Source organism: Anser brachyrhynchus (assembly GCF_964034855.1).
Source record: "Anser brachyrhynchus genome assembly, chromosome: 14".
Lineage (NCBI taxonomy): Eukaryota > Metazoa > Chordata > Aves > Anseriformes > Anatidae > Anser > Anser brachyrhynchus.
Window position 1 is genome coordinate 9,213,814 of NC_137709.1, and position 25,439 is coordinate 9,239,252.

Here is a 25,439-nt window from a genome sequence, read left to right on the forward strand (position 1 = left end):
CGGGGACTGGTATAATAGAACAGTAAACAGTCCACTATCCCACCACAGGAAATCATTGGTAAACAGTGGTATCTACAGCGCAGTCAGCAATCACAAACACCCTAAATAATTGTTTTTTTATTTTTTTTTTAAGTATGGTTTTTTTTTTTTGTCTTTTTTGTCTTTTTTTTAAATGATACTTTTTTTTAGCTGCTCATTGGAATAAATTCTGCAGCACACGAGCTGTGAGCTTTCGAGTCGCCGTCAAAGGACCGTAAGGCTTTCCTGGCTCCCTGGGCACCGCGAGGGCGGGAGGGGAGGTTGGGGTGGGTGGGGGGGAGTGGGGGCGTCTCCGGGGCGCGAGGCCGCCGCGCGGCACGGGGACTCCTTTGGTTATCTGTCACTGAGCGAGGGGCACGGGGAGGGGGCCGGGGTCCTGCCCAGGGGGCACCGAGCCCAGCGGTGCCAGCACCCGCGGCGTGGCGGAGCTGCTGGCGGAGCTCCCCCCCCCCACCCCGAACCCCGGGCCTCGACCCGGTGCCGTGAGGCGGCGGGGAGAGGCAGGCGGAGAGGGGAGCCCACCGGCAGCGCGCCCCCCCCCCCCCCCCCAGCCAATCGGGAGCGGCCGTACCTCAGCGGCCCCGTGATTGACACGCCCCTCCGGACCAATGGCGTGGCGGCGCGGGGGGCTCCGTCCCGCCCGGCCACCTGCTGGGCGCGGTCCCTCTCCTCACACCTCGCCCCACCGCCGCCACCCCCCCCCCGGGGCCCAGCCCCGCCGCCGCCTGCCCCCCGCCCCGCGGGGAGCGGCCCCTTGCACACGCCGCCGCCACCCCCGGCCGCCGCCGCCGCCGCCTCCCGCCTGGAAGGGGCGCAGGCCCCGCGGGGAACGGCCCTGAAAGCCTCACGGTCCTGCTGCGGCGTTGCGGACATGTGCAGTACAGTGCATGGCAGTTATCAGCTGAGCACAAAAACCCCTCTCCCCACCCCCCTCACCCCACAGCCGGCTAGACGTAGTAGCCAAGACCACGTTCCAAGCTGGTCAGACATGCATGCATATTTGTGAACATTTACATAGGGCTGGCGGCCGCGCACGGAGGCTCCCAGGCGTCGGCGACGCGGGGAGGGCGCTCCTCTCCTCCCCCCGCCACCTCCCGTCACCCCCCCCCCTCCTCCTCGCTAATTAATCATGCAAAACGACTTCGGCCACGCCGCCCGCCGCCGCCGCCGCCCCGAACGGCCGGCACCCGCTCCCCCGGCCCCGGCGGGACGCGTCCCCGCGCACGGCGTCCCCGCGGCGAGGGGCCGGGGGCAGCGCTGAACGGGCGCCGCGGTCCCGAGGGGAAAACACGCCGCGAGATCACGGATAAACCCCCCCCACCCCCGCCGGCCCCGCGCTGCGCCGTCCAGCCAGCAGGACGGGGGCGCTCGGGGCTCATTCGGGTTACGACAGCGGGAACCCGGCATGCGGGGCCAGGAGGCGAAATGGGGGGGCTGCAACACGGCCACGGGGCTCCCTGCTGGCCTTGGCTGCCTCGCCGGGCACCACGAGCCCCGGCCCCGGGAGGGAACGAACGGGGAGAGGGGCTGGGGCCGCGCCAGCACCATCCTCCCACCTGGGAAGGACACCGAGCAGCCGGCACCGCCCTCCTGGGCGCCCCAGGGGAAGCGGGGCGCAGGCGCCGGTGCCCCGGCATCGCCCCGGGTTGCTGGTGTCCCGCCACGGCCGCACCGCGCCGGCCGGCTCCTCCGGCTGTCCCCCGGGGGGCCGCCGGCCCCCAACCCGCGGCGCTCCCTCCTCTCTCCTCCCCGCGTCCTCCGCGAGCAACGCCGAGGGGAGGAGCCGCGTGCCGCCGGGTCGAGCGGCCACGAAACCAAAAACGCAACGGAAAGGGAAAGGAAACGGAAGGGTGAAAAAAAAAATCTAAAAAAAAAAAAAAAAAACGGAAAAAAAAAAGTTCTCTAGCAGAGTACGAAGACCTGGAAAGTGATGGAGCAACGACAGCGTCTTTGGAGTGCGGAGGACGCGGCCACGCGCCGCCCGCCACCGGCACTACACGATTCGGGGCCCCGGGAGCGCGGCGGGCAGGCGTCCGGCCGAGTCCGAGCCACGGCGGAGGAGGAGGGCTGGCCGGGAGCCCGGGCTGCTCAATGCTCACCACATCCGAGGAGAGGCTTTGGGGAGGGGGGGTAAGCGCACGGTCAGGCCCTGGCAGCGGGCAGCGGCCCCCGCCCCTGGCCCGACGTCCTCGTCCTCTAGCGAATTGTGCGGCACAGCGCCCGCCAGCCTCAGTCCGCCTCCCGCTGCACCTCCGACGCATCCGCCCGGCAGATGGGGCACGTGCGGTTCGCCTGCGAGGGCAAGGGGAGACGGGGGTGAGCAGGGGCCCCGCGGCACCCGGCTCCCTGCCGGAGGCTGGCGGCATCCGCAGCGCACGGTGCTCTGCACCCGCACGGCACCAAGGCCGCCCAGAGCACCCCGAAACCCCCCCGGGAGGTACCTTTAACCATTTGTCGACACACTTGGCGTGGAACTCGTGGTTGCAGGGCAGGACGCGGAGAAGCTGCCGGGCCTCGAAGTCGCTGAAGCACACGACGCACCTGGGGGAGGCAGGCAGCCGTCAGAGCCAGGCCCCGCTGCGGCCCCCCTCCCCCCCGGACCCCGACCCCCCCGCCCGGCCCCCCGGGCCCGCTCACAGGGTCTGCTCGGACTGGTGGCTCTCGGGGTTGAAGCGGTAGGACGGGAGGTGCTCGATGTCTGCTTTGGTGAGTCCCCGCGGCTTGGCCTCCCCCAGCCGCTCGGCCAGGTTCAGTAACGCCTGCGGGGAGACGCGCACGGCTCAGCCCCGGCGGAGCCACCCCGAGAACCCACGGCGGGGTCGCCCCGCGGGGCGGCAGAGCCGACGCACCTCGTAGTTCTCCATCTCCACGTCATCCACGTCCAGGTCCAGGCTGATCGTGGGCCCCACGGCCGTCGGCGACACGGGAAGCATGGAGCTGCGGGGGGAGGACGGGGCGGTCGGCGCGGGCGCCCTCCCAGCGCAGGGGGAGCGGGCTGCGAGCCCCAACCTCCGCCCTGGTGTCCCGGGGGTGGGGGGCAGAGGCACCGAATCAGCCCTGCCCCCCGCGTCCCACGTCCCCCCGGTACTCACAGGAAATAGGGCAGGAAGCCCGGGTAGTACGGGGGGGGCGGCGGAGGGGGCGGCGGGGGGGGCAGCGCCTGCTGCAGCCGGTACCGCTGGGTGTTCAGCCGCCGGGGCATCATGTGGGGATATGGCTGCGGGGAGACGGGGGGTGGGGGGCGCTCAGGGCCGTGCAGCACGGCCCCCCCCAACCCCGCCGCGTCCCCCCAGCCCCGCGCCGTGGCGAGGACTTACCACGCCGAAGGGCAGCTCTTGGTGCAGCGGGTCGTGGGGGAGGTAATGCAGCGGCACGGAGGGGGAGAGCGTGGGGGCGTGGTGGGACGGGGGGTACGTGAAGCCGGCGATGGGGTGCTGCTCCCCTCGCAGGTCCACGTCATTGTCTATCCTCTGCAGAGGCTGTGGGGGAAACGGTTAGGCTGGGGGGGGAAAGGGGTGGCCAAACTTCATCCGCCGGTGCTAGCGGGGTGTAGGCAGCCCGGGCATCCCGCCCAGCTCACACCCACGGGGGGTGCAGAGAGAGGGGACCCCACACCAGCTTGTCTCGGGGCCCCGTGCCACTGCGGCCACGCGGCGCAGACCCCCCAGCCCCCGCCCCGACTCACCATGCGCGGGTGCTGGGCTTGGAGAGGTACGAACTGCCCCAGGGGCGCCATGTGGGGCGGCTGGTGGGGGGGCACTGGCGGCGGGGGCGGGTGCAGGATGTAATGGTCGCTGGAGATGAGGGGGGGGAACGTCTGGTAGGAGACGGGGAGCTGTTGCATGGCGCATGCCTGGATCAGCTGCGGGGCGGGGAGAGAAACGTGGGTCAAACCCAGCGCGGGCACAAACGCCTGCCCCCTCCCCAGGGCCCCAAGCAGCCCCCGCGCCCCCAGCCCTTGCAGTCCTCTGGGCTTGGGCACCCCTGGCCCAGGCTGTCCCCGGACGTCCCCGCCGGTGTCCCCGCACTCACCGGGGGCGGGAGGCAGCAGAGCGGGTAGTGCTGTCCGCTGAACATCACTGAGCATGCTGGGAGCTGCTGGGTGCTGCACCCAGGGATGTGCTGGCCGGCGTGGATGGGGAAGCCTTGCGTCGTGACGGTGGTGACCGTGTAGGAGAGAGGGACGGGTCCCTGGTGCACCTGGGGATGAGGCACCAAGGGCGCAGTCAGAGGGCACGGCCCCAGCTCGGCTGCCCCCGTCCCAGCAGGGCGGCAGCAGGGCGCTGAGCACCCGCTGCTGGGACACGAGCACGTCACCGTCCCACCAGCGCACCCGGAGCGGTGCTGAGCAGGGGCTGGGCTCCACGGGGGTTTTGGAGCCCGCTTTGCACCCAGTGGTCAGCCTGGCACGGGCTCCGACCCCGCACCACCCCCCTGGATGACGTGTGGCAGCAGTGACAACAACCGTGCCAGGGGACTGCCCCCACCCCGAGGGACAGGGACCACCCTGCGCAGCCCCCAGGCCGGCAGGGCCCTGGGATTTACACGCTCCGAGAACAGAGCACCGGCAGCCTCGGGGCTGCAACCGGCCGGAGGGGACCCAGGGACACGTCTCGGGACCCCCGTCCCCCTGGGCACCAGCCCGGGGCCACCATGAGGTCGCCCTCGGCAGGGCGGCGGCACCTACCTGGTCGTGCAGATCCACCATGAATGGGTTCTGGTGGGGCGGGTGAGCGGCCGGGTGCAGCATTCGTGGCGGTGTGCTGGGGAGAGCGTAGGCGCGGGGCTCATCTACAGGGATGTGCGGCTGCTGGGGGAAGGCAGGGTGCAGCTGGGTCTCATCCTGGCCCAGCAGAGTTGCCAGAGGGCGGTCGCGTCGTCCCCACTGACGTCTGGCAGGGGGGCTGCGGGGCCACGGCGGGAGAGAAACAGAGCAGGAGTGACCCCCGGGCCAGGGGGAGCGCGGCCCCTGCCCGGCTCCAGGGGGGGCACGCTCAGGGCTGGGCTCCTCGTCCCGCTGCCCAGCTCCAGCTCCTCCGCTCGCCCCGTGCGCGTGGTTCTCGTCCTCTGCGTGAAAGGGACCCCCGCGTGCCCCGACCGGCCGTGCCCACCAGACGCGCTCCCCCACCGTCAGCCGCCCCCCCCGAGCCCGCCGGGTGCCGGCGGCCGCCCTGGCGCACCCCCGGAGGCGGGCACGAGCGCCGCCCCGCGCCCCGTACCTTCGCCGGAGGTGGTCGGGGCTGCTGCAGGGTCCCCCCGAGAACCGGCGTTGGTTAAAGGGGGCAGAGGGAGGCCGCCTATTCACTGCCAGTTCCCATGGTCGCATTGGTGACGTCGGGAGGCGGATGGGCGCGCACGCGGGACCTCAGGCTCCGGGGCAGGGCGAGACACCAGCACCTTGGATCCTGCGGGAAGGACAGCGGGTCACGGCCCCCGAACCCCCGGGGCGGCACGGGGCTGGAGCCCGGCCGCGAGCCCCAAATCCTCTCCCTGCTGTGGGAGAGGGGAGGGAGGAGAGGCGCGGAGCCGGCCCCGGGCAGCAGCCGTGCCCCGGGATGCGCCGGGGGGGGGAATGCTGGGGCCGGACGCCCGCTGACCCTGCCTCTGCCCCTCCGCCCCCCCAACGCGAGACCCGGACACGGGGTGAGAGAAGCAAGCACGTGTTTTTGGCACGGAGCGAAGCAAGCGGCCGAGGCCCTCGCGGCTGCGGTGGGGTCGGGGGCTGCGCGCTGGCTGAGGGCAGCCCGGGCTTTGCGGCGCATCCCTGGTGCAGCAGGGCTGCTCTAGGGGCTGCTGGGTCCCGCGGGCTCCTGCGCGCCCTACGCTGGGCTCAGGCCACCGAGCGCTGCCTGAGGCTCAGGCCGGGCACAGGGGCTGCCCGCTGAGGGGGAGCCGTGCTCGGGACGGGGCCGAAAGCGCGCCGCGAGCAGGGTGTGCGCGGCTGGAGCGGGGAACCGCGGGTGCGAGGGCAGGCAGCCTTCCTCCGTGGCCCCGTGCCACCGGCACCTGCGCGGGGACGGGGCTCGCGGGGACACTGCGCCAAGGCCAGGCCCCGCCAGCACCCCGCCTGGCCGTGTCCCCACACCGGGGCCACGCAGCGCAGCCCCCGCAGCACAGCGCGGCCCCCGGCCCTACCGGAGCGCCGCGCGGAGAGGCTCCCCAGAGGTTCACCAGGCTCCGCGTGGCCCCGGTTCCCAGGGGACGAGGCGGCCGCCGGTCGCCCCTAGGTAGCCCAAGCAGCCTCCTGCTCACCAGCCTCCCCCTGCCTGCGCCGGGCAGCGGGGAGCAGCCCCGGCCTTGACGCCGTGCCCCCAAACCCAGCCCGCTGCAGGCTGCCTCCTCCTCCTCCTCCTCCCCCCGGTGCCCATTGCAGGCCCACCCAGCCCCGCTCCACGGGACCGGGCACAAACTCCCCGCGTGGGCTCAGGCCTCAGCGAGGACAGCGGCACCCGGGGGGGGGGTGCCGGGGGGGTCCCCTCCGGGTGCCAGCCCCGCACACGGCTCGGCCGCTCGGCTCGCCCCGTGCCACCCACCGGGGCACCGGGTCCTGCTGTGCGTGGCCGTGGTTCCCCCGGTGTGTGCCCCCCGCCACGGTGCCCAGGCCCTGGGTGACCCCCGGGCAGCCCGGGGGAGGCGGCGGCAGCAGCAGCCCCGGGCTCGGTGCCACCGGGCCCCCCCCGGTACAACCTCCCGGGACCCCCGGACACGGCGCGCGCCCCCCGGGCAGCAGGCACAAAGTTAGCGGCGTGCCAGCGGCTCCCGCCCGCTGCCATCTGCCGGGGGCAGCGCCGGTCCCCGGGGAGCTGCCGCGACCCCGCAGCCCCCCCGTTACCCCCCCCCTCCCCCAACCCCCTCCCGGTGCCCCGGGGGTCCCGGAGCGGCGGGGAGGGGGGGGGGTTGAGCTCGCAGCGTCGCGCCCACCCCCCCAACACCCCCGGGGGCCGCCTGACCCCGCGGGCCCGGCCGTGCCCGCAGCCCCCCCGGTGGGGGGTCGGGACCCGCGGTGTGGGGGGGCTGAGCCCCCCCCCGGTAACCGCCCGGTGCCCTCCCGGCGGCGCGGAGCTGTGGCTTTAAGAGCGGCCGCTGCGGGGCCATGTGCTCGGCGCCAAACAAAAGCAATAACAAAGGCGGCCGCCGGGCCCCGCCGCCGCCGCCCCGGGGCAGGTGCCCCCCCCCCCCACCGGGCCCGGTACCGGGAAGGTACCGGGGGAAGGAGGGGAGGGGCGGCGGGGGGATGGAGGGGGGGGAGGGGGGGGATGGGGGGGGCGGCGCCCGCCCCGCTCCCGGTTGCCCCCCCCCCGTCCCTTCCGGACCTACCTGCACCGCCGCTCCGGGAGCCGCTGCGGCGCCCCCGCCCCCTCCCGCCGCTCTTTGTTCGCCGACAACGGGGGCCCGGGCCTGGCCCGCCCCCCCCCTCCGGTTCCCCTCCCGGTCCTCCCCTCCCGTCCCGTCCCTCCCCTGCCGTCCCCTCCCGCCTCCCTCCCGCCCCCCGCCGGGCCGGCCCCCTCCCCGCCGCCGCCGCCGTTTCCGGTGCCTCTTTTGTTGTGCGCGGCGGTGGCGGTGGCGGGGGGGGGGGAGGCGGCGGCGGGGGGCGCCTGCCCCTTTAAGAACCGGCGGCGGCACGCACCGGGCCGGGACGCGGCACGCGGAGGGCGCGGGGGCGCGCGCGCGGCTGGCGGGAGGGGAGGGGGGAGGGGGAGGGAGGGGGGAGCGGGCGGGAGGGGAGGGGGGGGGGGGAGAGAGGGAGAGGGAGGCGCGCGCGCGCGCGCGGCCCACGTGACCAGGCGTGTCACGCTCCGCGGCCATCTTGGAGGCGCGGGGCCGGGCCGCCACGCGGGGCAGCGGCGGGCCCGCCCCGCCGGGGGAGGGGAGGGGGGGCGGTGTCCTAGCAACGGTATCCAAGGAGGGGGGGCCCTTAGCAACGGGGCCCGGGCCTGGGCCGGCCCCGCGGGAGCCGCGGAACCGGGCCGCGGCCCTGCCCCCGGGGCACCGGGCTGCCCCCCGCCGCCTCCCCGCACACCCGGCAGCAGCGCAGCGCCCGCGGGAGGCCCCCAACGCCCCCAGGAGCCCTGCTGGAGGCCGGGTGCCGCCCCCCCTCACAGCCCGGTGACCAGGCCCGGTCAGCCGTGGCCGGGTGGGAGCGCGGCCAGCCCTGCTGTGATGCCCTGTGAGCAGCCCGCCCCCGGGAGCCGGGCTGTGGGGCGCTACCGACCAAACGGGAGCTGATTAATTTGCAGCGTCACCCCCCCGTAAAGGAAACCTCGGGTGGGTGGCGATGGTTTAACGGCTCTGCAGGCTCAGCAGCACGGGAAGCACGCTCAGCCCCGTCCCGTCCCCACGGGCAGTTCGCCCGCCCTCACCTCCTCACCCCACACCCGGGCACACAAGCACGAGAGGAACCGCAGCGGCCTCACGGATCCCCCGGGGCACGGGGTGCCGCGGGGCGGAACTCCCTCCGCCACAGCTCCGACAGCCAGCTGCTTCCATCCCCCCGGCGGGGGGCACGGGGCAGCCCTGTGGCAAGGGTCAGGCCCCCGCGCTCAGACGGGCACCGCAGGAGGGGAGAGCCAAAGGGCGGAATCGTCAGCCCAGCCCCGACAGTCACCTCTCGAGGTCCGCCCCGCCACAACCTCTCTGCGCTTCCAGAGCCGGGGAGCGGAGGGAAGAGGAGGCACACGGCACCCTGCGCTCTGAACTTGCCCCCGTCTGCTGGCAGAGGCAGCGTCGCGCCTTCCCGAGGCCGCCGGGACACGGCGTGATGCCGGGCACAGCACAAGCAGCAAGGCACCGGCCGCGGGCAGAGGCCACAGGCCGGTATCTGCGGACACTCCCTCCCGCCGCGCTCCAGCAGCGCCAGCTCCCCTGTGGGCAGCAGCTATCGATGTCCTTGGGACGGCGGTGGGAGAAGCCATCGACGGAACGTGGCTCTGCGGTGAGGCGATGCCTGCGCTCCGTGCCCCAACAGGCCGGACGGTTCCTGCCGCAGGGCCCCGTGCCTGCCCAGCCAGCCCCTGCCGGGACGGGGCTCCAGGCGTCCAGCCCCCACCAGGACACGGCGTCTGGAAGTGGCTCGGCCCACAGCTGCCCTGCTGCCTTGGGGACAGAGCTGCGCGCACCGCCACCAACGCGCCACGCTGCCCCAGGGCTCCGCCACCACACGAAGGCCGCTGGTGACCACGGACCACCAGTGCGACAGCATCTCTGTGTGGGCACAAGGCTGGAGGAGCCCAAGGGACACCCCACCAGTGCTACAGCAGGGCCAGCCGTGCTTCTGGGCCAGGACGAGGGGTCCCGGGTCCGTCCACCCGCTCTCCTCAGCTGATCTTGACCCTCGCCCCAGCCGCCGAGACCAGAGGAAGCTCCCCAGCTGCGGGGGCTGCACGTGCCCGGCTCCTGCCCCAAGGGGCTGCGCAGGACGAACTCGGCTGCCTCGCAGCCGGCGGGAGGCCCGTCCTCTCCCTCACCGGAGCCAGAGGTCGGCGGAATGGAAGCCAGCCCGAGCCCGGGCTCTTTACGGCACCATCTGCTGCTGCAGACGAGCCGCCTCCCTGGCCCCATATATAGGTCAGGTCTGCCACGGGATTAGCCGGGGGGGTTCCGGCGCCGTGAGCACGACTCCCGCTGGAGAGACGCTCTGCCCCATCCTCCCCCCGACACCCACCACACCGACAGCTCGCATCCACGTTCTCCCCAGCCTCTCCCCCAGCTCCAGGGAGAGGAAAACGCCCCAGATCCTCCTCTCCCCTCCCCAGCGGCTGCAAAACAAGTGGGAAGAAACCGGCGCCACGGAGCCCCCGGCCTGCAGCGGGGCCCCGCAGGAGCATCCCCACCCTACAAACCCCCCCGCAACAAACCCCGGGGGACGCGGGACACCCCGACATCGGCGGGCGCGGCAGGGCGAGGTGCTTCTCGGCCGCGGAGCCGGGGGGAGAGGAGCTCCCTCCCCGCTCGCAGGCCTGGCGGAGCCGAGTGCTGGCAGTGGAGGCAAGGACGCCTCCGCCGCGATCGCGCGCCACCCACTCACGCCCCCGGGCTGACAGCGCTCCCGTCAAACGCCTCCAGCCACGCACACGTGGGGAGGCTGACATGAGGAGCGAGGAGAGCTGCACAGGCAGCGGAACCGATAGCGCCCGGCTTCCTGCCGATCTCTCCCACGTGGATTCTCTGATGTCTAATAGCGAGGCTGAGCTGCACTGCAGAGGGAGAGCGAGCAACGCCTTCCCCCCCACGGGGCAGGGGCGAGCCCGGACCTCAGAGACAGCCACCACGCTGCTGATCCTAACTGAGACCGTCCGGCACGTTTAAAGCAGAGAGAAGACTCCCAAATAAACAGTCAGCCTGCACGAGCCTTCATCTCCTCAGGACAGGGTAAAGGACCTGCAGGGCCATCTCCCCCTTTCCTCGTTTGCCCTGCGAACACCTGCACGGCCCGCACAGCACGGCCAGAAGCGGCGCAGCAGCTCGGGTCCCGCTGGAGCTCAGCAGCACCAGGCAACCTGAGGTGTCCTCTGCTCTGCTCCCGCAGCCTGGCCCAGCCCGCGGGGCGCTCCGGCACCACACGAACAGCCAGAGAAGTGTCCTCGCAGTGCGGGGAGCCCTCAGCAGCCCCTGGAGGACAGGACCCCCCTCCCACGGATGCTGAGCACCCCGCTCACCTCTGTCCTTCCTGGCATCGTGCCGCAGCCCGGCCGCACGCGGCTGGGAGGAGAGGAGCCCAGCGGCCACATTCCCCCCCCAGCCCTCCCGCTGCTTCCTACCGCGGGCTTCAGCGCTCCGCTCCTCTGCGCGGTGGTTCCACCCAAACCCCTTTCCTAAAACGGGGACCCCATCTCCCCCCGAGTCCTGGGGAGCAGGGATGCAGCCCCCTCCTCCTCCCGAGTCCCCAGCTCGCCCGTCCCCCCTCCACAAGCACCCTGCCCAGCACGGCCCGCTCTCTCCCCGCCTGCCAAGCGAGCGGCCGAGGGGCTGGCCTGCAGACACCCCCCCCCGCTGCTCCGCCGGGCTCGGGTTGGCCCCTCTGCCTCCCTCCTGCCGCCGGGCACGGGCAGGGCCAGGAGCGGTTCCCTTATCGCCCAGCTAAACGGAGCCTCTTGAGAGCGCTGGTGACAGCCAGGAAGTTGGGCCGGCTGCTTTGTTTTGCATTTTAAGAAGCCTGCAGGGCCCCCGACAACCCACAACGTTCGTTTTCGGAAAGGAGCTCAGAGGAACAGACAGTTTTCAGCAACTGTTTGCCCTCTCTCGTCCTTGATTGCAAACCTGCCGAGAGGCAGCTTGCAAGGTGCTCTGAGGCAGGCGCTGACCAGTGCCTTAAGCACGGAGGAAGCTTGCTGCCCTTCCTCCCTGGCACATCGCTCATGGACAACCCCACACCGCTGCCTGGGGACGGTTTTAAGAGGAAAAAAACCAAAAACTAACAAACCCCACCACCACCGTGGTTTCCAAGCAGGCAGCCCCCGTGCCCAAAGCGCGACTCTGCGGTGGCAGCAGAGCCGCCCGGGGCGCAGGAGCTGGCTGACCTCTGCTACGGTTCTCGCCGGCAGATTTTTGTCGTTCACCGCTTGCCCAAAGCGCGGGCACGGAGGGAAAAGCAACCGAGGCGCTCGGATAGAAAGGCAAACACGGCCGGGGAGCCCCGGGCACCACAGGGGAAAGGCAGCCTGCTGGGGGGACGCGGGGCTCCTCCTGCCAGGCCGGGGCAGGGGGAAGGACCCCAGTCAGAGCCCCGGTTCTCCGGGGAATTGGGCGCTGAGGTGCCGCAGCCCGTGGTCACCGCGATGCAGGCTCCCCGAGAGGCAGCAGCTCCCCACAGGCGGCACAGCGGGCCGGTCCCTGTCCCCTGCGTGCTGGAGCTGAGAACCTGCGCCCTGCTTTCCCGCAGAGCCAGGGGAAGCCCGGAGCTTCAGCGCGGCAGCTGCCGAGGCCGGGTCTGCAGGGACAGGGCCGCAGCTGGAGGACCGGACCCCGCAGGCGTAACGCCTGCCACGGGCGCTGCGTGCCGGGCACGGCGCTCTCCTCACCCTTGCCACACGCGCACGGCCAAGCAGGGACCTCCCAAAACACCCCGCCCCAGGAAACCTGCGCTGCCCCCGGGCACGAGGGCGAAGGAAAGGAGAAACACCCTGGGCTGACGGCACGGCCCCACGCTGCTCCCCTCCGGAAGCGACCTTCAGGAGAGCTGCCCGGCACCCCAAACCTCCCCAGAAAGCCTCCTCGGGTGTTTCAGCAGCCCGTGACAGCCTCACGCATCAAACAGGCGCCCCGGCGCTGTGCCTGCCTGCCCGAGCACCTCCTGGGGCGAGCAAAGCCCCAACCGACCGTCGCTCCGGCACACGGCAGGTGACAAACCACACTGCGCCAGCTCGCCCCAAGCAGGGGGCCAAGGGCCAGCGGGCGAACGCCACGCACGACGCCTCGGTTCGAAGCTGAAAGCCCCGCGGCACCGAAAACCTCCGCGCTCCTCCGCCGAGAGCTCAGCGGCGGCCGCCCAGCCGTGCCCCGCGGCCAGGCTCACGTGACGGCCGAGTGGCTGCACACGGGAGGAGTGGCCGTAGTGACAGCCTGCCCGCTCCCGCCGGACGCACGGCTCGGCCCAGCAAATCCCCGCGCTCTGCAGCTCTCATTTACAAACCCCACACGCTCTGCACGGGTACGCGCAGGCTTCGGAGGGGGCTCGGTGCCCACGGCCCAGTGGAGACGCCGAGGGAGCAGCCAGCACGGGGCTCCCGGACCCACCCCCCCCCGTGCCCACCTGCACGAGGACGAGCCCACCCCGACCCCGGGGCAGGGTTGGGAGCCCTGCTTCGGGCCGGGAGCCCACCCTGGGACACCGCTGCTCCAGCGCCAGCCCCTCTGCGATCTCAGCGCGCTGCTCCCCACGGATGCTGGCACCCCGGGAAGCGGGGACGCCCGGCAGGACACGCGGGACCCCGCCACATCCAGCCCTGCTCCAGGTGACTTGGTTTCATCCCGAGGCGCTGCCCCGGGGCTCAGGACCTGGCTGGCTGCACGCACCTGGAAGAAACGCCGTGAGCCAGGGCCCGGGCCCTAGCTGCTGGCTGTTACTTCGTTCCTCTAACAGCTCCATAAAGCAGGGATAATTAAATCTCCCCTAAACTCTCTGCCATTTAAAATAAAAATCCATAGCCCCCATTTCATTAGCTGGCTCTCGGTTTTACAGCTTGATCAATTCCCCTCGCGGAGCCCCGGCCCCAGGCGGGCAGACACAAACGGCGAGCGGCTTCCCCCGGCGGATCCACGGGGCCTCGCCGAGCCTGCCCTCCCCTCTTTGTTCTGCGCTCCCAGCCGGGCGCCGCGCGGCGTGTCAGGTAGGGGCGGCGTGCTCCTCCGCTCGAGGGACCGCCACCGCCACGCGCTGCTCCACGACTCACGGCAAGAGCAGAGGCGGCGGCGATGCTCCCTCCGGAGTTGGGGCAGCCCGGCAGGGACCCCAAAAACGCGGCCCCAACCCTGAAGGCGCGGCAGGCCGGGCGGCGCGGCGGTACCGCCGCTCCTCTCGCTCCGAGGCGACGCGGGACGAGGCCTGGCTCTCGCGGAGAGAAGCAGCGGCTGCCCCGAGCTCCTCCGTACAAAGCGGAAGAGCGCGAGCGCCGGGACCCAAGCTCACCATTTCCTGCCCTTCCCGGCCCGCCGTGCACCGCCTCGCTCCCCGTCGGGCTGCCCGGGCCAGCCGGGGCTCCGGATGGCTCCTGCCGCCCCTGCGAGCCTCGCTCCCGGCAGCAGACGGAGGGAAGCGCCCAGCCAGCAGGGCGCCCGCGGGGCCGGGATCAGCACCTGCCTGACGCCCCGCACGCCGGCACCCAAGCCGCCGGGGCGGGGGATGCCGTCCCCGTGGGGCAGGTCCCCGGGACACCGCTCGGAGCCCGGCGGGGCCGTGACCCCCGGCACAGCACGGGTCGGGCAGGGGGGTCGCCCCGAGCCGCCCCGCCAGCTTCGAAGCGAGCACCCAAAGGTGCCAAAGCGAGGCGCCCGGCGGGCGCTGCGCGTTAGCGGTATTTTTAGCCGCCGCTGTGGAGCCGGCCTTACTACTGCCCGCGCAGCCTGCGCACTTACCCGCCCCGCGGGCAGCAGCCGGCTCCCCTCCGACAGCCGCCGCTCCTCGGGGGCTCCCCGGGACGGGACGGGACGGGACGGAGCCGGCCCCACGGCCCCGCGGGGTGCCCGGGATCGGAGGGGCGGCACCGGGCGGCGGGGAGCCGAGCCCAGCGCCGAGCTCCGTGCCGGGGCGGCCGTCCCGGGGCACGGCCGGGGCTGGGGCAGGGGGACACCAGCGGGGCGTGCTCGGGGACGGCGCCCGCCTTCCTTCCCGCACCACCGCGGCCCAGCCGCCGCGGGGGAACGCGAGCCCCGCAGCACGGTGCCGGCACCGGGCCGCGCACACGGGCCCGGCCCGGGCCCCGCAGCCCAGCACCCCCCGGCCGTGCCCCGCCGGTTCCCGCCCCCCCCCAGCGCCGACTTCCCCCGGACTTTCCCCGCTCCCCCCCCTCCCGGCCGGGCCCCCGCCGCCAGGCCGCAGCCACCGACCCGGCAGCCCCCGAGCGGCGCCCCCCGGCCCGCAGCCCGGTACCGGGGGCAGCCGGTGCCCAGCGGGGGGCCGGGCCCAGCCTCACCCCCCGGGGCCGGCAGGGGCCGGCAGGGCCGGGCACGGCCCCGGGGCTCCGCCGCCGCCCCCCCCGGTACCGGGGGCAGCCCGGGCGCCGCTCGCTCCTTCCCCCGGTGCCCCGGGGCCGCCCCCCCGGTCCCGGTCCCGCCCCGCGCCCCCCTCCCGGCCCCGGCCCCGCCGCCCCCGCCCCGCGCCCGCGCCCCGGGCCCAGCCCCGCACCTACCGGCGGCGCCGCCCCCGCCGCTCCGCGCCCGCCGGGGCCGTGCCGCGGCTCAGCCCGCTCGCATGGCGCGGGGCCGGGCCCGCCGGGCTCGGGGCCGCTCCCGGTGCCGGTGCCGCTCCCGGTGCCGCTCCCGCTCCGGCCTCGGCCGGCCTCAGCCCCGCCTCATGGCGCCCCCCGCGCCTGCCCCGCCGATGGCACCGGCCGCGCCGCGCCCCCCCCCCCCCCCCGCGGGCTGCGATGGGCGCGTCCAAGCCCCTCCTCCTACCGCCGTAATGCCGCCAATAGGGGCGCAGCCGGAACCGCTACCGTAATGCTCCGAGCGGCGGCGCATAGGGGTAAGGCAGCGGGACGGGGGTGGGATGGGGGTGGGATGGGAACAGGAATGGGAACAGGTCGGGCATGTGGTCAGGGATGAAGATGGGAATAGGGTCAGGAATGGGGATGGGGATAGCATGGGGTGAGGGTTGGGAATAGGATGGGGTCAGGGATGGAGATAGAAACAGGGTCAGGGTTGGAAATAGGATGGGGTCAGGGTTGGGGATGGGATAAGGTCAGGGTTGGGGATGGGAATGGGATGGGGTCAGGCATGGGAATAGGATGGGGTCAGGGTTGGAAATAGGATGGGGTCAGGGTTGGGAATAGGATGGGGTCAGGGTTGGGAATGGGAATAGGATGGGGTCAGGGATGGGAATGGGAATAGGATGGGGTCAGCATTGAGGATTGGAATAGGATGGGGTCAGGGTTGGGCATGGGTATAGGATGGGGTCAGGGATGGGAATAGGATGGGGTCAGGGTTGGGAATAGGATGGGGTCAGGGTTGGGAATAGGATGGGGTCAGGGTTGGGAATGGGAATAGGATGGGGTCAGCATTGAGGATTGGAATAGGATGGGGTCAGGGTTGGGGATGGGAATGGGATGGGGTCAGGCATGGGAATAGGGTGGGGTCAGGGATGACAATGGGAATAGGGTCAGGGTTGGGGATGGGAATAGGATGGGGTCAGGGATAGGGACCTGGGTGGGGGATGCAGGATGCTGCGGCATGTCCTGCACCAGCCCTCAGGATGTCTGGGGGGCCTCCTGGGTGTTTTGCAGTGGGATGCCCTGCACCAGCCCCAGGGGGCCTGGGGGGGATCCCAAGACAGCCTGTGCAGGGCACGGGGTTATCCCGGACCAGCCCTGGGGGGTTTCGCTGGGGGAGTCCCAGGCTCCTGGCCTGGGCATGGGGAGAGACAGGGACCTTGGAGCAAGCGGGACGTCCTGGGGGACCACCGAGCTGCCTGGCCACCCTGACCCCTCGTGTCCCCACTGGTGGACGGGGCTGAAGGAGGCCAGGGTCACACAGGCGGGGGTCCCGGGGGCCCCAGGGCTGGCTGTGCCCTTGCCCCCCCTCCTCCCAGCCCTCTTCTGCCTGAGCAGAGCTGCACAATCCGCCCTTGTCCCCAGCGGGTCCGAAGTAGGTCAGGGAGGCTGGGCCGAGCCCCCTGGGCCACCCCGGGGAGGGGAACTCACAGGGGGGTGCTCAGGGCCCCAGGCACCCACCCCAGCGGCTGCTTCACCGGGTCGGTGCCCACCTCTGTCCTGGTGAGACCCCGGTGCCCCCAACCCAGGGGATGCCGGGCATTTCCCCAGACCCTCCCCAGTCCCCGGGAGCGGTTTGGGGTCTTCCTGCGCCCCCTCAGGCTCTGCTCCACTCAGGGGAGCCGGAGTCCTTGGGGCGCGGGTTGGGGTGGTCGAGTTGCGGGGTCCCCAGGGGCTGCGGCGGGGAGCGAGCGTGGAGCTGGGTGGGAGCCGGGCGGCGGTGACGAGCACCAGGGAGAAGGAAGGAGCGAAAGGGATTTCTCACCCCTTAATTGCAGTTAATCATTGATGAACTTGGGTACAGCAGGAGGCAAAGGTCTCCGGTGGTGTCAGGGTGCAGGCGGAGCGCAGCCTGCCCGCAGCATCCCCAGCGAGGCGCCGCAGGTAAGGGATGCCGGCCCCCGGGGCGACGCGCTGCAGCGGGTGGGGGTCCGTCAGCGGGTCCGGGGGTCCCCGGACACCCCCGTGGTTGCCAGCACCCGGAGGACAACCCCGTCCCCCCCCCCGGCGCCGTGTCCCCACGGAGCCTGTCCCCAGGCTCCCGGGGGAGCGCAGACCCCATCGCAGTCTCTCCCAGGTGGGAGCTGTCACCGGGACGTGCCCCAGGTTCTGCGCCGAGCGCCGCGGGCTCCCGGCAGGATGGCGCAGCCCTCGCTGCTGCTGCTCCCGTTCCTCCTGGCAGCGGGTGAGGACTTTGTTCGGTGCGGGCACGGGCTGCGGGGAGGCACTGGAGCCGCTTCCAGCTCCCCGCTGTGCGATCCCGTTTCCCTGGGGGCAGCCGAGACCCCCCCCCAGGATTGCTGCCTACCCCGTGGGCACCCTCTCGGAGCCCCGGTGGCGGTGGTGGCACCGCGGGGCAGGGCTGGGGGGGGGGTGGCAACCAGGGTGGGCAGGGGGCTGCTGCTGGTGGGGAGGGGGGGGAGCTGGGTTCCCCCGTGCTCAGCTCACGTCCTCCTTGTAGCTTCAGGCAACACGCCCCCCTTCCTCAACATGACCATCGTGTACGTGCCCGAGGACCTGCAGATAGGTGAGCGGGCGGCCTCGGGGAGGCTGGGGGGGCCGGGAGGAGCGGCCGGCCAGGGCTGACGCTGCCCTCGTCCCCAGGCGAAGTCGCTTTCCAGCTGATAGCCTTTGACTACGATGGGGACCCGCTCACCTACACCATCCGCGACGCCGATGCCTTCTACTTCAACGTCGACAAAGACACGGGAGTAGTGACCCTGAGGAACCTCTTGGACCGGGAGGTGAGGGCACGGAGCGTGCTGCTCCGCCTGGCGCTGCCCCGCTCAGGGGGACGGGGTGGTGGGGGTGGGAGGCAGAGCCCCCGGTGTCCCAGGATCGATCTCTGATGGCCCTGACCGAGCCCTGCCTTGTGTTCCCAGTCCCAGGCCAGGCTCACCATCACCGTCACGGTGAACGACGGCGTCAACGACGAGGTGAGTGCTGGGCATGGGCTGGGGGACGGGAGGGGGCAGCGGGCTCTGCGGGGCCACGCGTGACCCCCCGGGGGTGATGCTGGCTGGCTCCAGAGCTCCGCTGGACACCGCGTCCCTCCCCCTCCCCTGCCCCCGGCAGGTCTCCAAAAAGCTGACGGTCATCGTGGAGGACCGCAACGACAACGCCCCGGTCTTCAAGGGCCTGCCGTACGAAACCTCCATCCCCGAGGTACCTCCCGGGCACCTCGCAGCCCCGCGGGCGGTGGCGCAGGGGTGATGATGGGTGGCTCCGCAGCGTGGGCGTGCCCGGCCGTGCGGTGACGGTGACGGCATGCCTGGCCCCGCGGTGACGGTGTTCCCGGCGAGCTGCTCCCGGCAGACAGCTCTGTGCCAGCGCAGGCTGGGACTCTGCCCTCGCCGTCAGGGAGTGCCCAGGTGCCGCTCAGCCTCAGGCGGCGTGACGCCGGCTCGGGGTGTGTGGGGCTGAGCCCGACCCCCTCCAGCACCCCCAGCATCGGGGTGCAGCTCCCGGGGAGCCCCCGGGGCAGGGAGGCGGGTGGGAGGCAGCCCGAGCAAGGGCAGAGCTCATCGGGGCAGCGGGGTCGGGGCGCCCCAAAATGGGGCCGGCGGGGGTCAGGGCTCAGCACCCAGCCCTGCCGTCCTGCGTGACCCCCCACCGCTCATCTGGGTGCCCAGAACATGATGGCAGGCAGCATCATCTACACCGTTTCCGCCACCGACGCCGACACGGGGAACTCAGCCAAAGTCAGCTACAGCATCCTGGAGGTGAGCACCGCGCCTGGGCACCGGCGCCCCGACACCGTCCTCCCGGGGGGGTCTGCTTGGTGGAGCCTGCGGGGCCGGGAGGGGGCTTGGGGTCCCGGGACCCCCCCCAGCAATTGCTCTGCCCCACTGTGAAGACCCCGTGGGACACCAAGGGGGGGTCCCTATGGGCCAAGCCTGGCAGAAGGGTGGGTGCTGAGCCCCCCCCCCCCTGCGGGCGCCCCTCCGCTGCTCCCTGACGCGGGGCAGTGTCCCCCACCCAGGTGATCCCCGACAACGCGAAGAATTTCTGGCTCTTCTACATCCTGCCCAACGGCAGCATGGTGCTCAACGGCTCGCTGGACTACGCCACCAACACCTTCTACCAGCTGAAGATCCTCGCCAAGGTGGGGGGCAGCGTGGCCGGGGCGCGGGGGCGGCGGGGAGGGCTGCGGGGGGACTAACGGGCCCTCTGCCCCCAGGACGGCGGGGGGCTGCTGCACGGGGTGATGGTCGTCCAGAACAGCACCACCTACCTCTCCATCACCGTCCTCGACCTGCCCAACCTGAACCCGCGGTTCCTCAACGAGCCCTACTCCGGCTCCGTGCCCGAGAACTGCCCGCTGGTGAGGATCCCGCCCGCCCCGGCGGCGTGGGGCTGGGGCTGTCCCCACGTCCTGCCCTGACCTCCCTGTCCCCGCAGGGTGTCACCGTGCTGACCGTCACCGCCATGGACAGGGACACGGGGGTGAACGATGAGATCTTCTACAGCATCACCAGTGAGCGAGGCTGGGGCAGGGGCGGGTGGGCGCGGCGGGGAGCACCCTGGGGACCGCCCAGCACCCTGGGGAGCGCCCCGGTGGAGGCCCAGGGCCGGGTCTGCCTCCCCGCTGGCTGCAGCCTGTTCCCTCTGTCCCCACGCCCCAGACGCCAGCGTCCCCTTCGCCATCAACACGACCACGGGCATCATCACCGTCAGCGGGTGGCTGGACCGCGAGCAGCTGCCAAGCGAGGAGGTGCTGCTGGAAGTCCAGGTGAGTGGGGGGCAGCGGGGAGAGCCCCCTCCTCTTCCTTGCCTCGGCACCGCCTGACCCCGCTGCCTCCTCCTCCTCCTCCTCCTGCCCAGGCGCGTGAGAAGAACCTGGACATCCACGGCATGGTGGCCCAGGCCACCACGCTGGTGACGATCTTGGTGGTCGACGTCAACGACAACAAGCCCGAGTTCTACCAGTGCTCCCTCCCCAGCTGCAACTTCACCGAGAGCCAGAGCAACTTCACGGGCAGCATCATCGAGCACTCCTCCTCCAAAGTGCCTGTGTCCAACCTCAGCATCGTCGCCCACGACCCCGACAAGGTGGCAGCCTGCCCCCAGGGCCGGGCCGGGCTGCGTGTCCCTGCCCCAGCTGCCCCGCCGCCCTCACCCCAGGCCTCTCTCCCCGCAGGGCATCAACAGCACTTTCGAGCTGTACCTGCAGGGCGGCAGCGCCAGCGCCTTCACCGTGTCCCCCACGAGGATCGTGGGCACGGGGGAGGTCCAGATCCTCGTGCAAAACCCGTCTGCGGTGGACTACGAGATCAGCCACGTCATGGTGGTGCAGGTGGGACCGGCTGCCAAGGGACGGCCCTCGCGCCCTGCACGTGGAGGGGACAGCAGGGACACGGCCCTTCCCTGCAGGCTTCGCCCCGGCAGCTTGTTTGGTTCAGGGGAGCTGGGCCGGCGTGACGGGGGGGCTGGGTGACATGCCCGGGGACCCACACGAGACACTGTCGCTTCTCCACCCCGCAGCTCATCGCTAACGACACGGGGAACCCCGCGAACTGCTGCTCCGTGGCCACCGTGACCATCGACCTCATCGACACCAATGACCACTTCCCCGAGTTCCCGCAGAGCATATACAGCCTGAACGTGATGGAGAACAGCCCCGAGGGCACCGTCATCGCCCCAAACATCACGGTCAGGCACCGGGCAGGGCACAGCGCGGCCCCCGGGCAGGGCGCTGCAGGTGCAGGTCACCGGCAGGGACTTTGGTGTGGGGAGAAGGTGGCGGCAGGGTGGGGGACCCTGCACCCCTCCGGGCTGCATTTTTGGGGTGCTCACTGCCCACGGCCAGTGCCGCAGGTCCCTCACCACCCCGGGGGCTGATGGAGATTCTCGTGATGCTTCCTCCTCTCGTTCAGGCTTACGATCCGGACAGCGGTGCCTACGGCCAGATCACCTACCAGCTGCTCCCGGAGACCATGTACGTGGGGGTGCAGCCGGGGGGGTCTGTGGGGTGCTGCCTGCCCGGGGCCGGAGCCCCGGTGATGGGTCCGTGTGTGCCGCAGCCACGGAACCTTCACGGTGAACGCCACGAGCGGGGCGGTGCTGGTGGCAACGGGGGCCTCGCTGGACCGGGAGACTCGCTCCATCTACTACGCCAACATCCAGGCCAAGGACGGGGGCGGCATGGTGAGCACCGCGCTGCTGGAGATCTCCGTGCTGGACGAGAATGACAACGCGCCCATCGTCACCGGCTCCTACTTCATCTCTGTGGAAGAGGGGCAGAACGTCAGCACGCAGATCAAGGTAGGTGCTGGCCGGAGAGGACAACGCCAGGGCTGTCAGAAAGGAGCCAGGGACCGTCCCGAGGGGTGGGCAGCCCTATTCCAGCCCCCCCGGTGCTCTCTTTTCAGGCCATCGACAACGACGAGGCCGGCACCCCCAACAGCAAGCTGGGCTTCAGGATCCTGCCAGGGCTGTTCAGCAACAACTTCACCATCAACGAGACCACGGGGCAGATGCACAACACGGAGCCGCTGGACCGCGAGGCGCTGGACGACAAGGACGGGCAGCTGGTGGTGACGGTGGAGGTGTACGACCACGGGGTGCCACCGCTCAGCACCCTGGTCAACGTCACCATCACTGTGGGGGTGAGCCCTGGGCGCAGCAGGGTGGGGGCGGGTGCAGAGGTGGCACCCGGCCGTGGCACCGTGTCCCCAGTTGATGCAGGGAGGCAGAAGAGGGCTCCTGTCCGTGCTCCTGCCCCTCGCCTTGTGCCAGACCCCCCCCCACCTCCTTGGATGGTGGCACTCAGGGGCTTCACCTCCCGCAGGACATCAACGACAACACGCCCGTGTTCCTCGAGCAGTCCTACGAGTTCTCCATCTTTGAAAGCTCTGCAGGTAGACGCTGTGGGGGCAGGCTGCGGGACAAACGGTGGCCTGGGGTCAGCACCCGCTGGGCACTGAGCGTCCGTCTGTCTGCAGATTCCTTCGTGGGTAGCGTGGTGGCCACGGACGCCGACAAGACGGAGATCAATTTCCGCATCTCCTTCCGGCTGCAGAGCGGCAGCGGCTCCAGCAACTTCTTGATCCGCTCCTACAAGCTGGGGCCGGGCAACTACAGCGGGCAGCTGTCCCTGGACCCCGACACGACCATGGACTACGACACCCTGCAGCAGAAGAGCTTCTCCCTGGTGGTGCTGGCAGAGAACACAGCCACAGACAGCATCAGGGACGCCAGCGTGCCGGTGGTGGTCCACATCCTAGACGTCAACGACGAGCCGCCCTCCATCGTGCCGGCCTCGCAGAACGTGACCGTGAGCGAGAACGGCACGCAGCAGGGGCTGGTCTACACCGTGGGCGCCGCCGACCCCGACACCAACCACTCGCTGGTCATCGAGAAGCTGCAGGTCACCTGCCTTAAGGATTCGACAAGTGCCGGGGACGTGTGCTGGGACTGGTTCGTGCTGCTGCCCAACGGCTCGGTGCTGGTCAACAGCTCGGAGATCGACTTCGAGCTGTGTGACACGGTGAAGCTGACGCTGCGGGCTGAAGACCTCTACACTGAGAAGGGCGACCGCTACAGCAAGAACGGTACGGAGAGCACCCGCACCTCGTGCCATCCGCTGGGACCGGGGCAGGGAGGGAGGTGGGACCTGCAGCTCCTGCCCCCCTAGAGGAGCTGGCCCAGTTGGAGATGGAGGGAGGATGTCCCCGTCCCTCTGGTCCCTGCCACGGGGACCTGAGCCTGTTGGAGGACGGGGCTCCCGGGGGATGCAGAGCAGGGTGACCAGTGCCTTTGGGACTTTGGCAGGAACCCTGACGATCAACATCAAGGACATAAACGACAACGCACCGGTCTTCCTGCCTGTCTCTGGGACCTTCGGTGAGCAGCACGGCTGGGACGCAGCACCCATCCTGTGCTGCCCGGCTCCCCAGCTCAGCCAGGGCTGCGAGCGGTGCGGGGTCCGGGCCGCGGTCACCCGGTGCCCTCCAGGGAGGGCAGCACAGGGTGCTCGTGGCTCCGCCTGCGCTGCTGAGCCCTGGGTGTTCGGGGGCTGCAGCACGCCTGGCTGCGCAGCGGCATGACCACGCTGTCCATCTGTCTGTCCCCCGCAGTGGTTGTCCCCGAGATCTCTCCTGTGGACCTGCAAGTGGCTACCGTGAGGGTGAGGAGCTGTGCGCGCACTCCTGGGGAGCTGGGCTTGCCCGTCCCCACGGCGGGCAGGGGGTGAGCCGTGCCCGTCGGTGCTCCTGCCCCGCTTTGTCCCTGCAGGCCACGGATGTCGACTCGGGGCTCGGAGGAACCATCACTTTCTCCATCTTCAAAGTGGTGTTCATGGAACTCAGTGGGAACAATCGGACCTTGGAGAACCTCTTCAAGGTGGTGACCACGGTCGAGCAGAACAACTACAGCGGGAGCATCCAGTAAGGCCGTGGGGCTGGGCTGGGGCTGTGTGGCAGTGGCCGTGTCCGTCCCTGCACGGCATTGGCACGGGCAGGGACGAAGGGACTCGGCCCCCTCCTGGTGCAGCCCTGTGGGATCACCGATGTTCCCGTCCCCCCAGGGTGGCCAGCAACCTCGACAGCACGCTGAAGGGGCAGTACCAGGTGACGGTGATGGCTCAGGACGGCGCGGCACCGCAACACACGGCACAGACTGTGCTGAACGTGAGTGTCACCCCCATCCCCTGCCCGCGGATGCCCCGCACCCTGCCCAGCCCCGCTCACTCCCGCTGTCCCCACGCAGATCTTCGCAGTGGACCAGAGCTACCGCATTCGCCTCCAGTTTGTGACATCGGTGGAGGAAGTGCAGAGCAACTTGGAAGAGATCAAAGCGTAAGGGCTGGTGGGGCTGGGGCGGCCGGTGGGCTGCAGGGGCTCCGGCCGCTTCCCGTGCAGGCACACAGCCCCTTCCCCCCTTCCAGGGCCCTGACCCTCGCCACCAAGGCCGCGGTTTACGTGGTGGGCATCTACAGCGCCGAGGACAGCCGTGCCGCCTGGTGAGTGGGGCGCGGAGGGGCGGTGGCGCTGCCTGAGGTGAGGACACAGCACCCCGCTCCGCGCTCACCCCGCACTTCTGTCCCTTCAGGGCGCAGGTCAAGTCGGTGATGGAGGCGTACTTCGTCTACAGCAACGGCACCGCCCTGGCCGTCAATGATCTGAGTGGGTGCGTGCCGGGGAGGGGAACGTGCGTGGGCACTGCTGCCTGCACGGCCGCTCACCCCCGGCTCTGCTCCCCTTGGCAGGATAATACAGAGTGACCCGCAGCTCCTGGCCGCCCTGGTGAAGCTGGGCCTGGCCGTCATCGTGAGTGGGGCTGGGCAAGGGGCACAGGGAGAGGGCGCCGGCCCCCGGGGGCGCCTGGGGGTCCCCAGGCCTGCTCACGCCTGCTCTGCTCCAGGGCCCCGGGGAGGTGACGGAGCCCAGCAAGGAGACGCAGATGATCGGCATCATCGCGGGGCTGGCGGCGTTCCTGGTCCTCTTCATCCTCATCATGACCCTGGTCTTGGTTTTCACCACCAGGAGGTACCACGCACCCCACCCCGTGTCCCCGTCCCCACCCCAGCCCTCACCCCCCTCACCCGCCCCGTCCCCGCGCCCCGCAGCTACAAGAGGAAGCTGAACTCGATGAAGGCGCTGAAGGCGGCCACGACGCTCAGCCCCGCCGTGGCGCAGCAGGGAGCGGGCATCCCCGGGACCAACCAGTACAACGCTGAGGGGTGAGCGTGGGCGCCCTGCTGTGGGGAGAGCCCCGACACGTCCCTGCCGCCCAGGGGACGCGGCTGGCCCTGCGGTGCCAGGGCCGGTCACTCACCTGCCTCCCGTCCTCGGCCAGGGCCAACCCCATGCTGAACCTCCCCATGGACCTGTCCCACGACCTGGGCTTCCACGAGGACACCAGCTCCCTGGCCAGGTGAGCTCTCTGGACAAGCCCTGAAGGCCACTGGGCTGTCACCCCGTGTCCCCACACCACCGGTGCCTTGGCCATCGCTTAACCCACACCCTCCCCTCTCCACAGCGTGAATTCCCTGGATGAAAACAAAGTAGATTCGCCCAAGGATAACAACCTCAAGACCAAGGTACCCGGCGGGGAGTCCCGTGTCCCCTCTGCCCGGCCCCTCTGCTGTGGCACAGCGGCTGCTGGAGCCCTCGTGTCCCCTTCTCTCCATTGCCTTGGCAGCTCTGGGGAGGGGTGGGGGTGTCGGCGTCCTTGTCTTTGTCCCTGTCCCCAGCCCCTGACCACTCTCCCCTCCTGCAGCTGGGCAAATCACATCCCACGGACCCCACTGAGGACAAGGTGCTGGTGGCCGCCCTGAACACGAAGGAGCCCACCAAAGTAGCATTCATCAACAGCACCTTCAACACCACAGACTTGTGAGCGGGCACCTGGGGGCCAGAGGGGCCAGAGCAGGACTCTGGCAGCTGCTCCAGCGACATCCTGTCCAGATGCCAGCAATAAACCTGCCACATGTGGGTGACAGCGTCCCGTGGCCACCAGCCCCTCTGTCTGCGCTGC

At 71.1% G+C, this 25,439-nt stretch overlaps 2 protein-coding genes across 9 annotated transcripts; one reads left to right on the forward strand and one right to left on the reverse strand.

Moving 5' to 3' along the window:
- Nucleotides 1-109: 109 nt before the first annotated feature.
- RNF44 (ring finger protein 44) lies at nucleotides 110-15,048 on the reverse strand. Of its 8 annotated transcripts, none has more exons than XM_080555129.1 (11): nucleotides 14,883-15,048; nucleotides 5,259-5,444; nucleotides 4,727-4,943; nucleotides 4,072-4,239; nucleotides 3,725-3,901; nucleotides 3,357-3,518; nucleotides 3,132-3,256; nucleotides 2,889-2,976; nucleotides 2,677-2,798; nucleotides 2,481-2,580; nucleotides 110-2,331 (listed from the first exon to the last, which is right to left on the reverse strand). In XM_080555129.1, exons 2-11 carry the CDS (start codon nucleotides 5,363-5,365, stop codon nucleotides 2,269-2,271), a joined length of 1,329 nt encoding a protein of 442 aa, XP_080411255.1. In that variant the 5' UTR covers nucleotides 5,366-5,444; nucleotides 14,883-15,048; the 3' UTR covers nucleotides 110-2,268. The 8 variants fall into 8 exon arrangements, with proteins under 8 accessions (XP_080411255.1, XP_080411258.1, XP_080411259.1 ...); XM_080555132.1 differs by lacking the exon at nucleotides 14,883-15,048 and adding an exon at nucleotides 14,110-14,474; XM_080555133.1 differs by lacking the exon at nucleotides 14,883-15,048 and adding an exon at nucleotides 13,428-14,097.
- A 789-nt stretch (nucleotides 15,049-15,837) lies between these two features.
- CDHR2 (cadherin related family member 2) lies at nucleotides 15,838-25,405 on the forward strand. Its single transcript, XM_080555122.1, has 32 exons — nucleotides 15,838-16,844; nucleotides 17,038-17,145; nucleotides 17,422-17,487; nucleotides 17,565-17,704; nucleotides 17,843-17,896; nucleotides 18,036-18,125; nucleotides 18,593-18,682; nucleotides 18,943-19,065; nucleotides 19,141-19,284; nucleotides 19,362-19,437; nucleotides 19,586-19,692; nucleotides 19,785-20,012; nucleotides 20,101-20,256; nucleotides 20,445-20,612; nucleotides 20,837-20,898; nucleotides 20,984-21,224; nucleotides 21,332-21,568; nucleotides 21,751-21,820; nucleotides 21,905-22,513; nucleotides 22,734-22,805; nucleotides 23,039-23,088; nucleotides 23,196-23,347; nucleotides 23,488-23,590; nucleotides 23,670-23,758; nucleotides 23,848-23,922; nucleotides 24,012-24,089; nucleotides 24,169-24,229; nucleotides 24,324-24,448; nucleotides 24,529-24,642; nucleotides 24,759-24,836; nucleotides 24,942-25,002; nucleotides 25,182-25,405. The coding sequence occupies exons 2-32, from the start codon at nucleotides 17,100-17,102 to the stop codon at nucleotides 25,299-25,301; spliced, it is 3,885 nt and encodes a 1,294-aa protein (XP_080411248.1). The 5' UTR covers nucleotides 15,838-16,844; nucleotides 17,038-17,099; the 3' UTR covers nucleotides 25,302-25,405.
- Nucleotides 25,406-25,439: the final 34 nt, after the last annotated feature.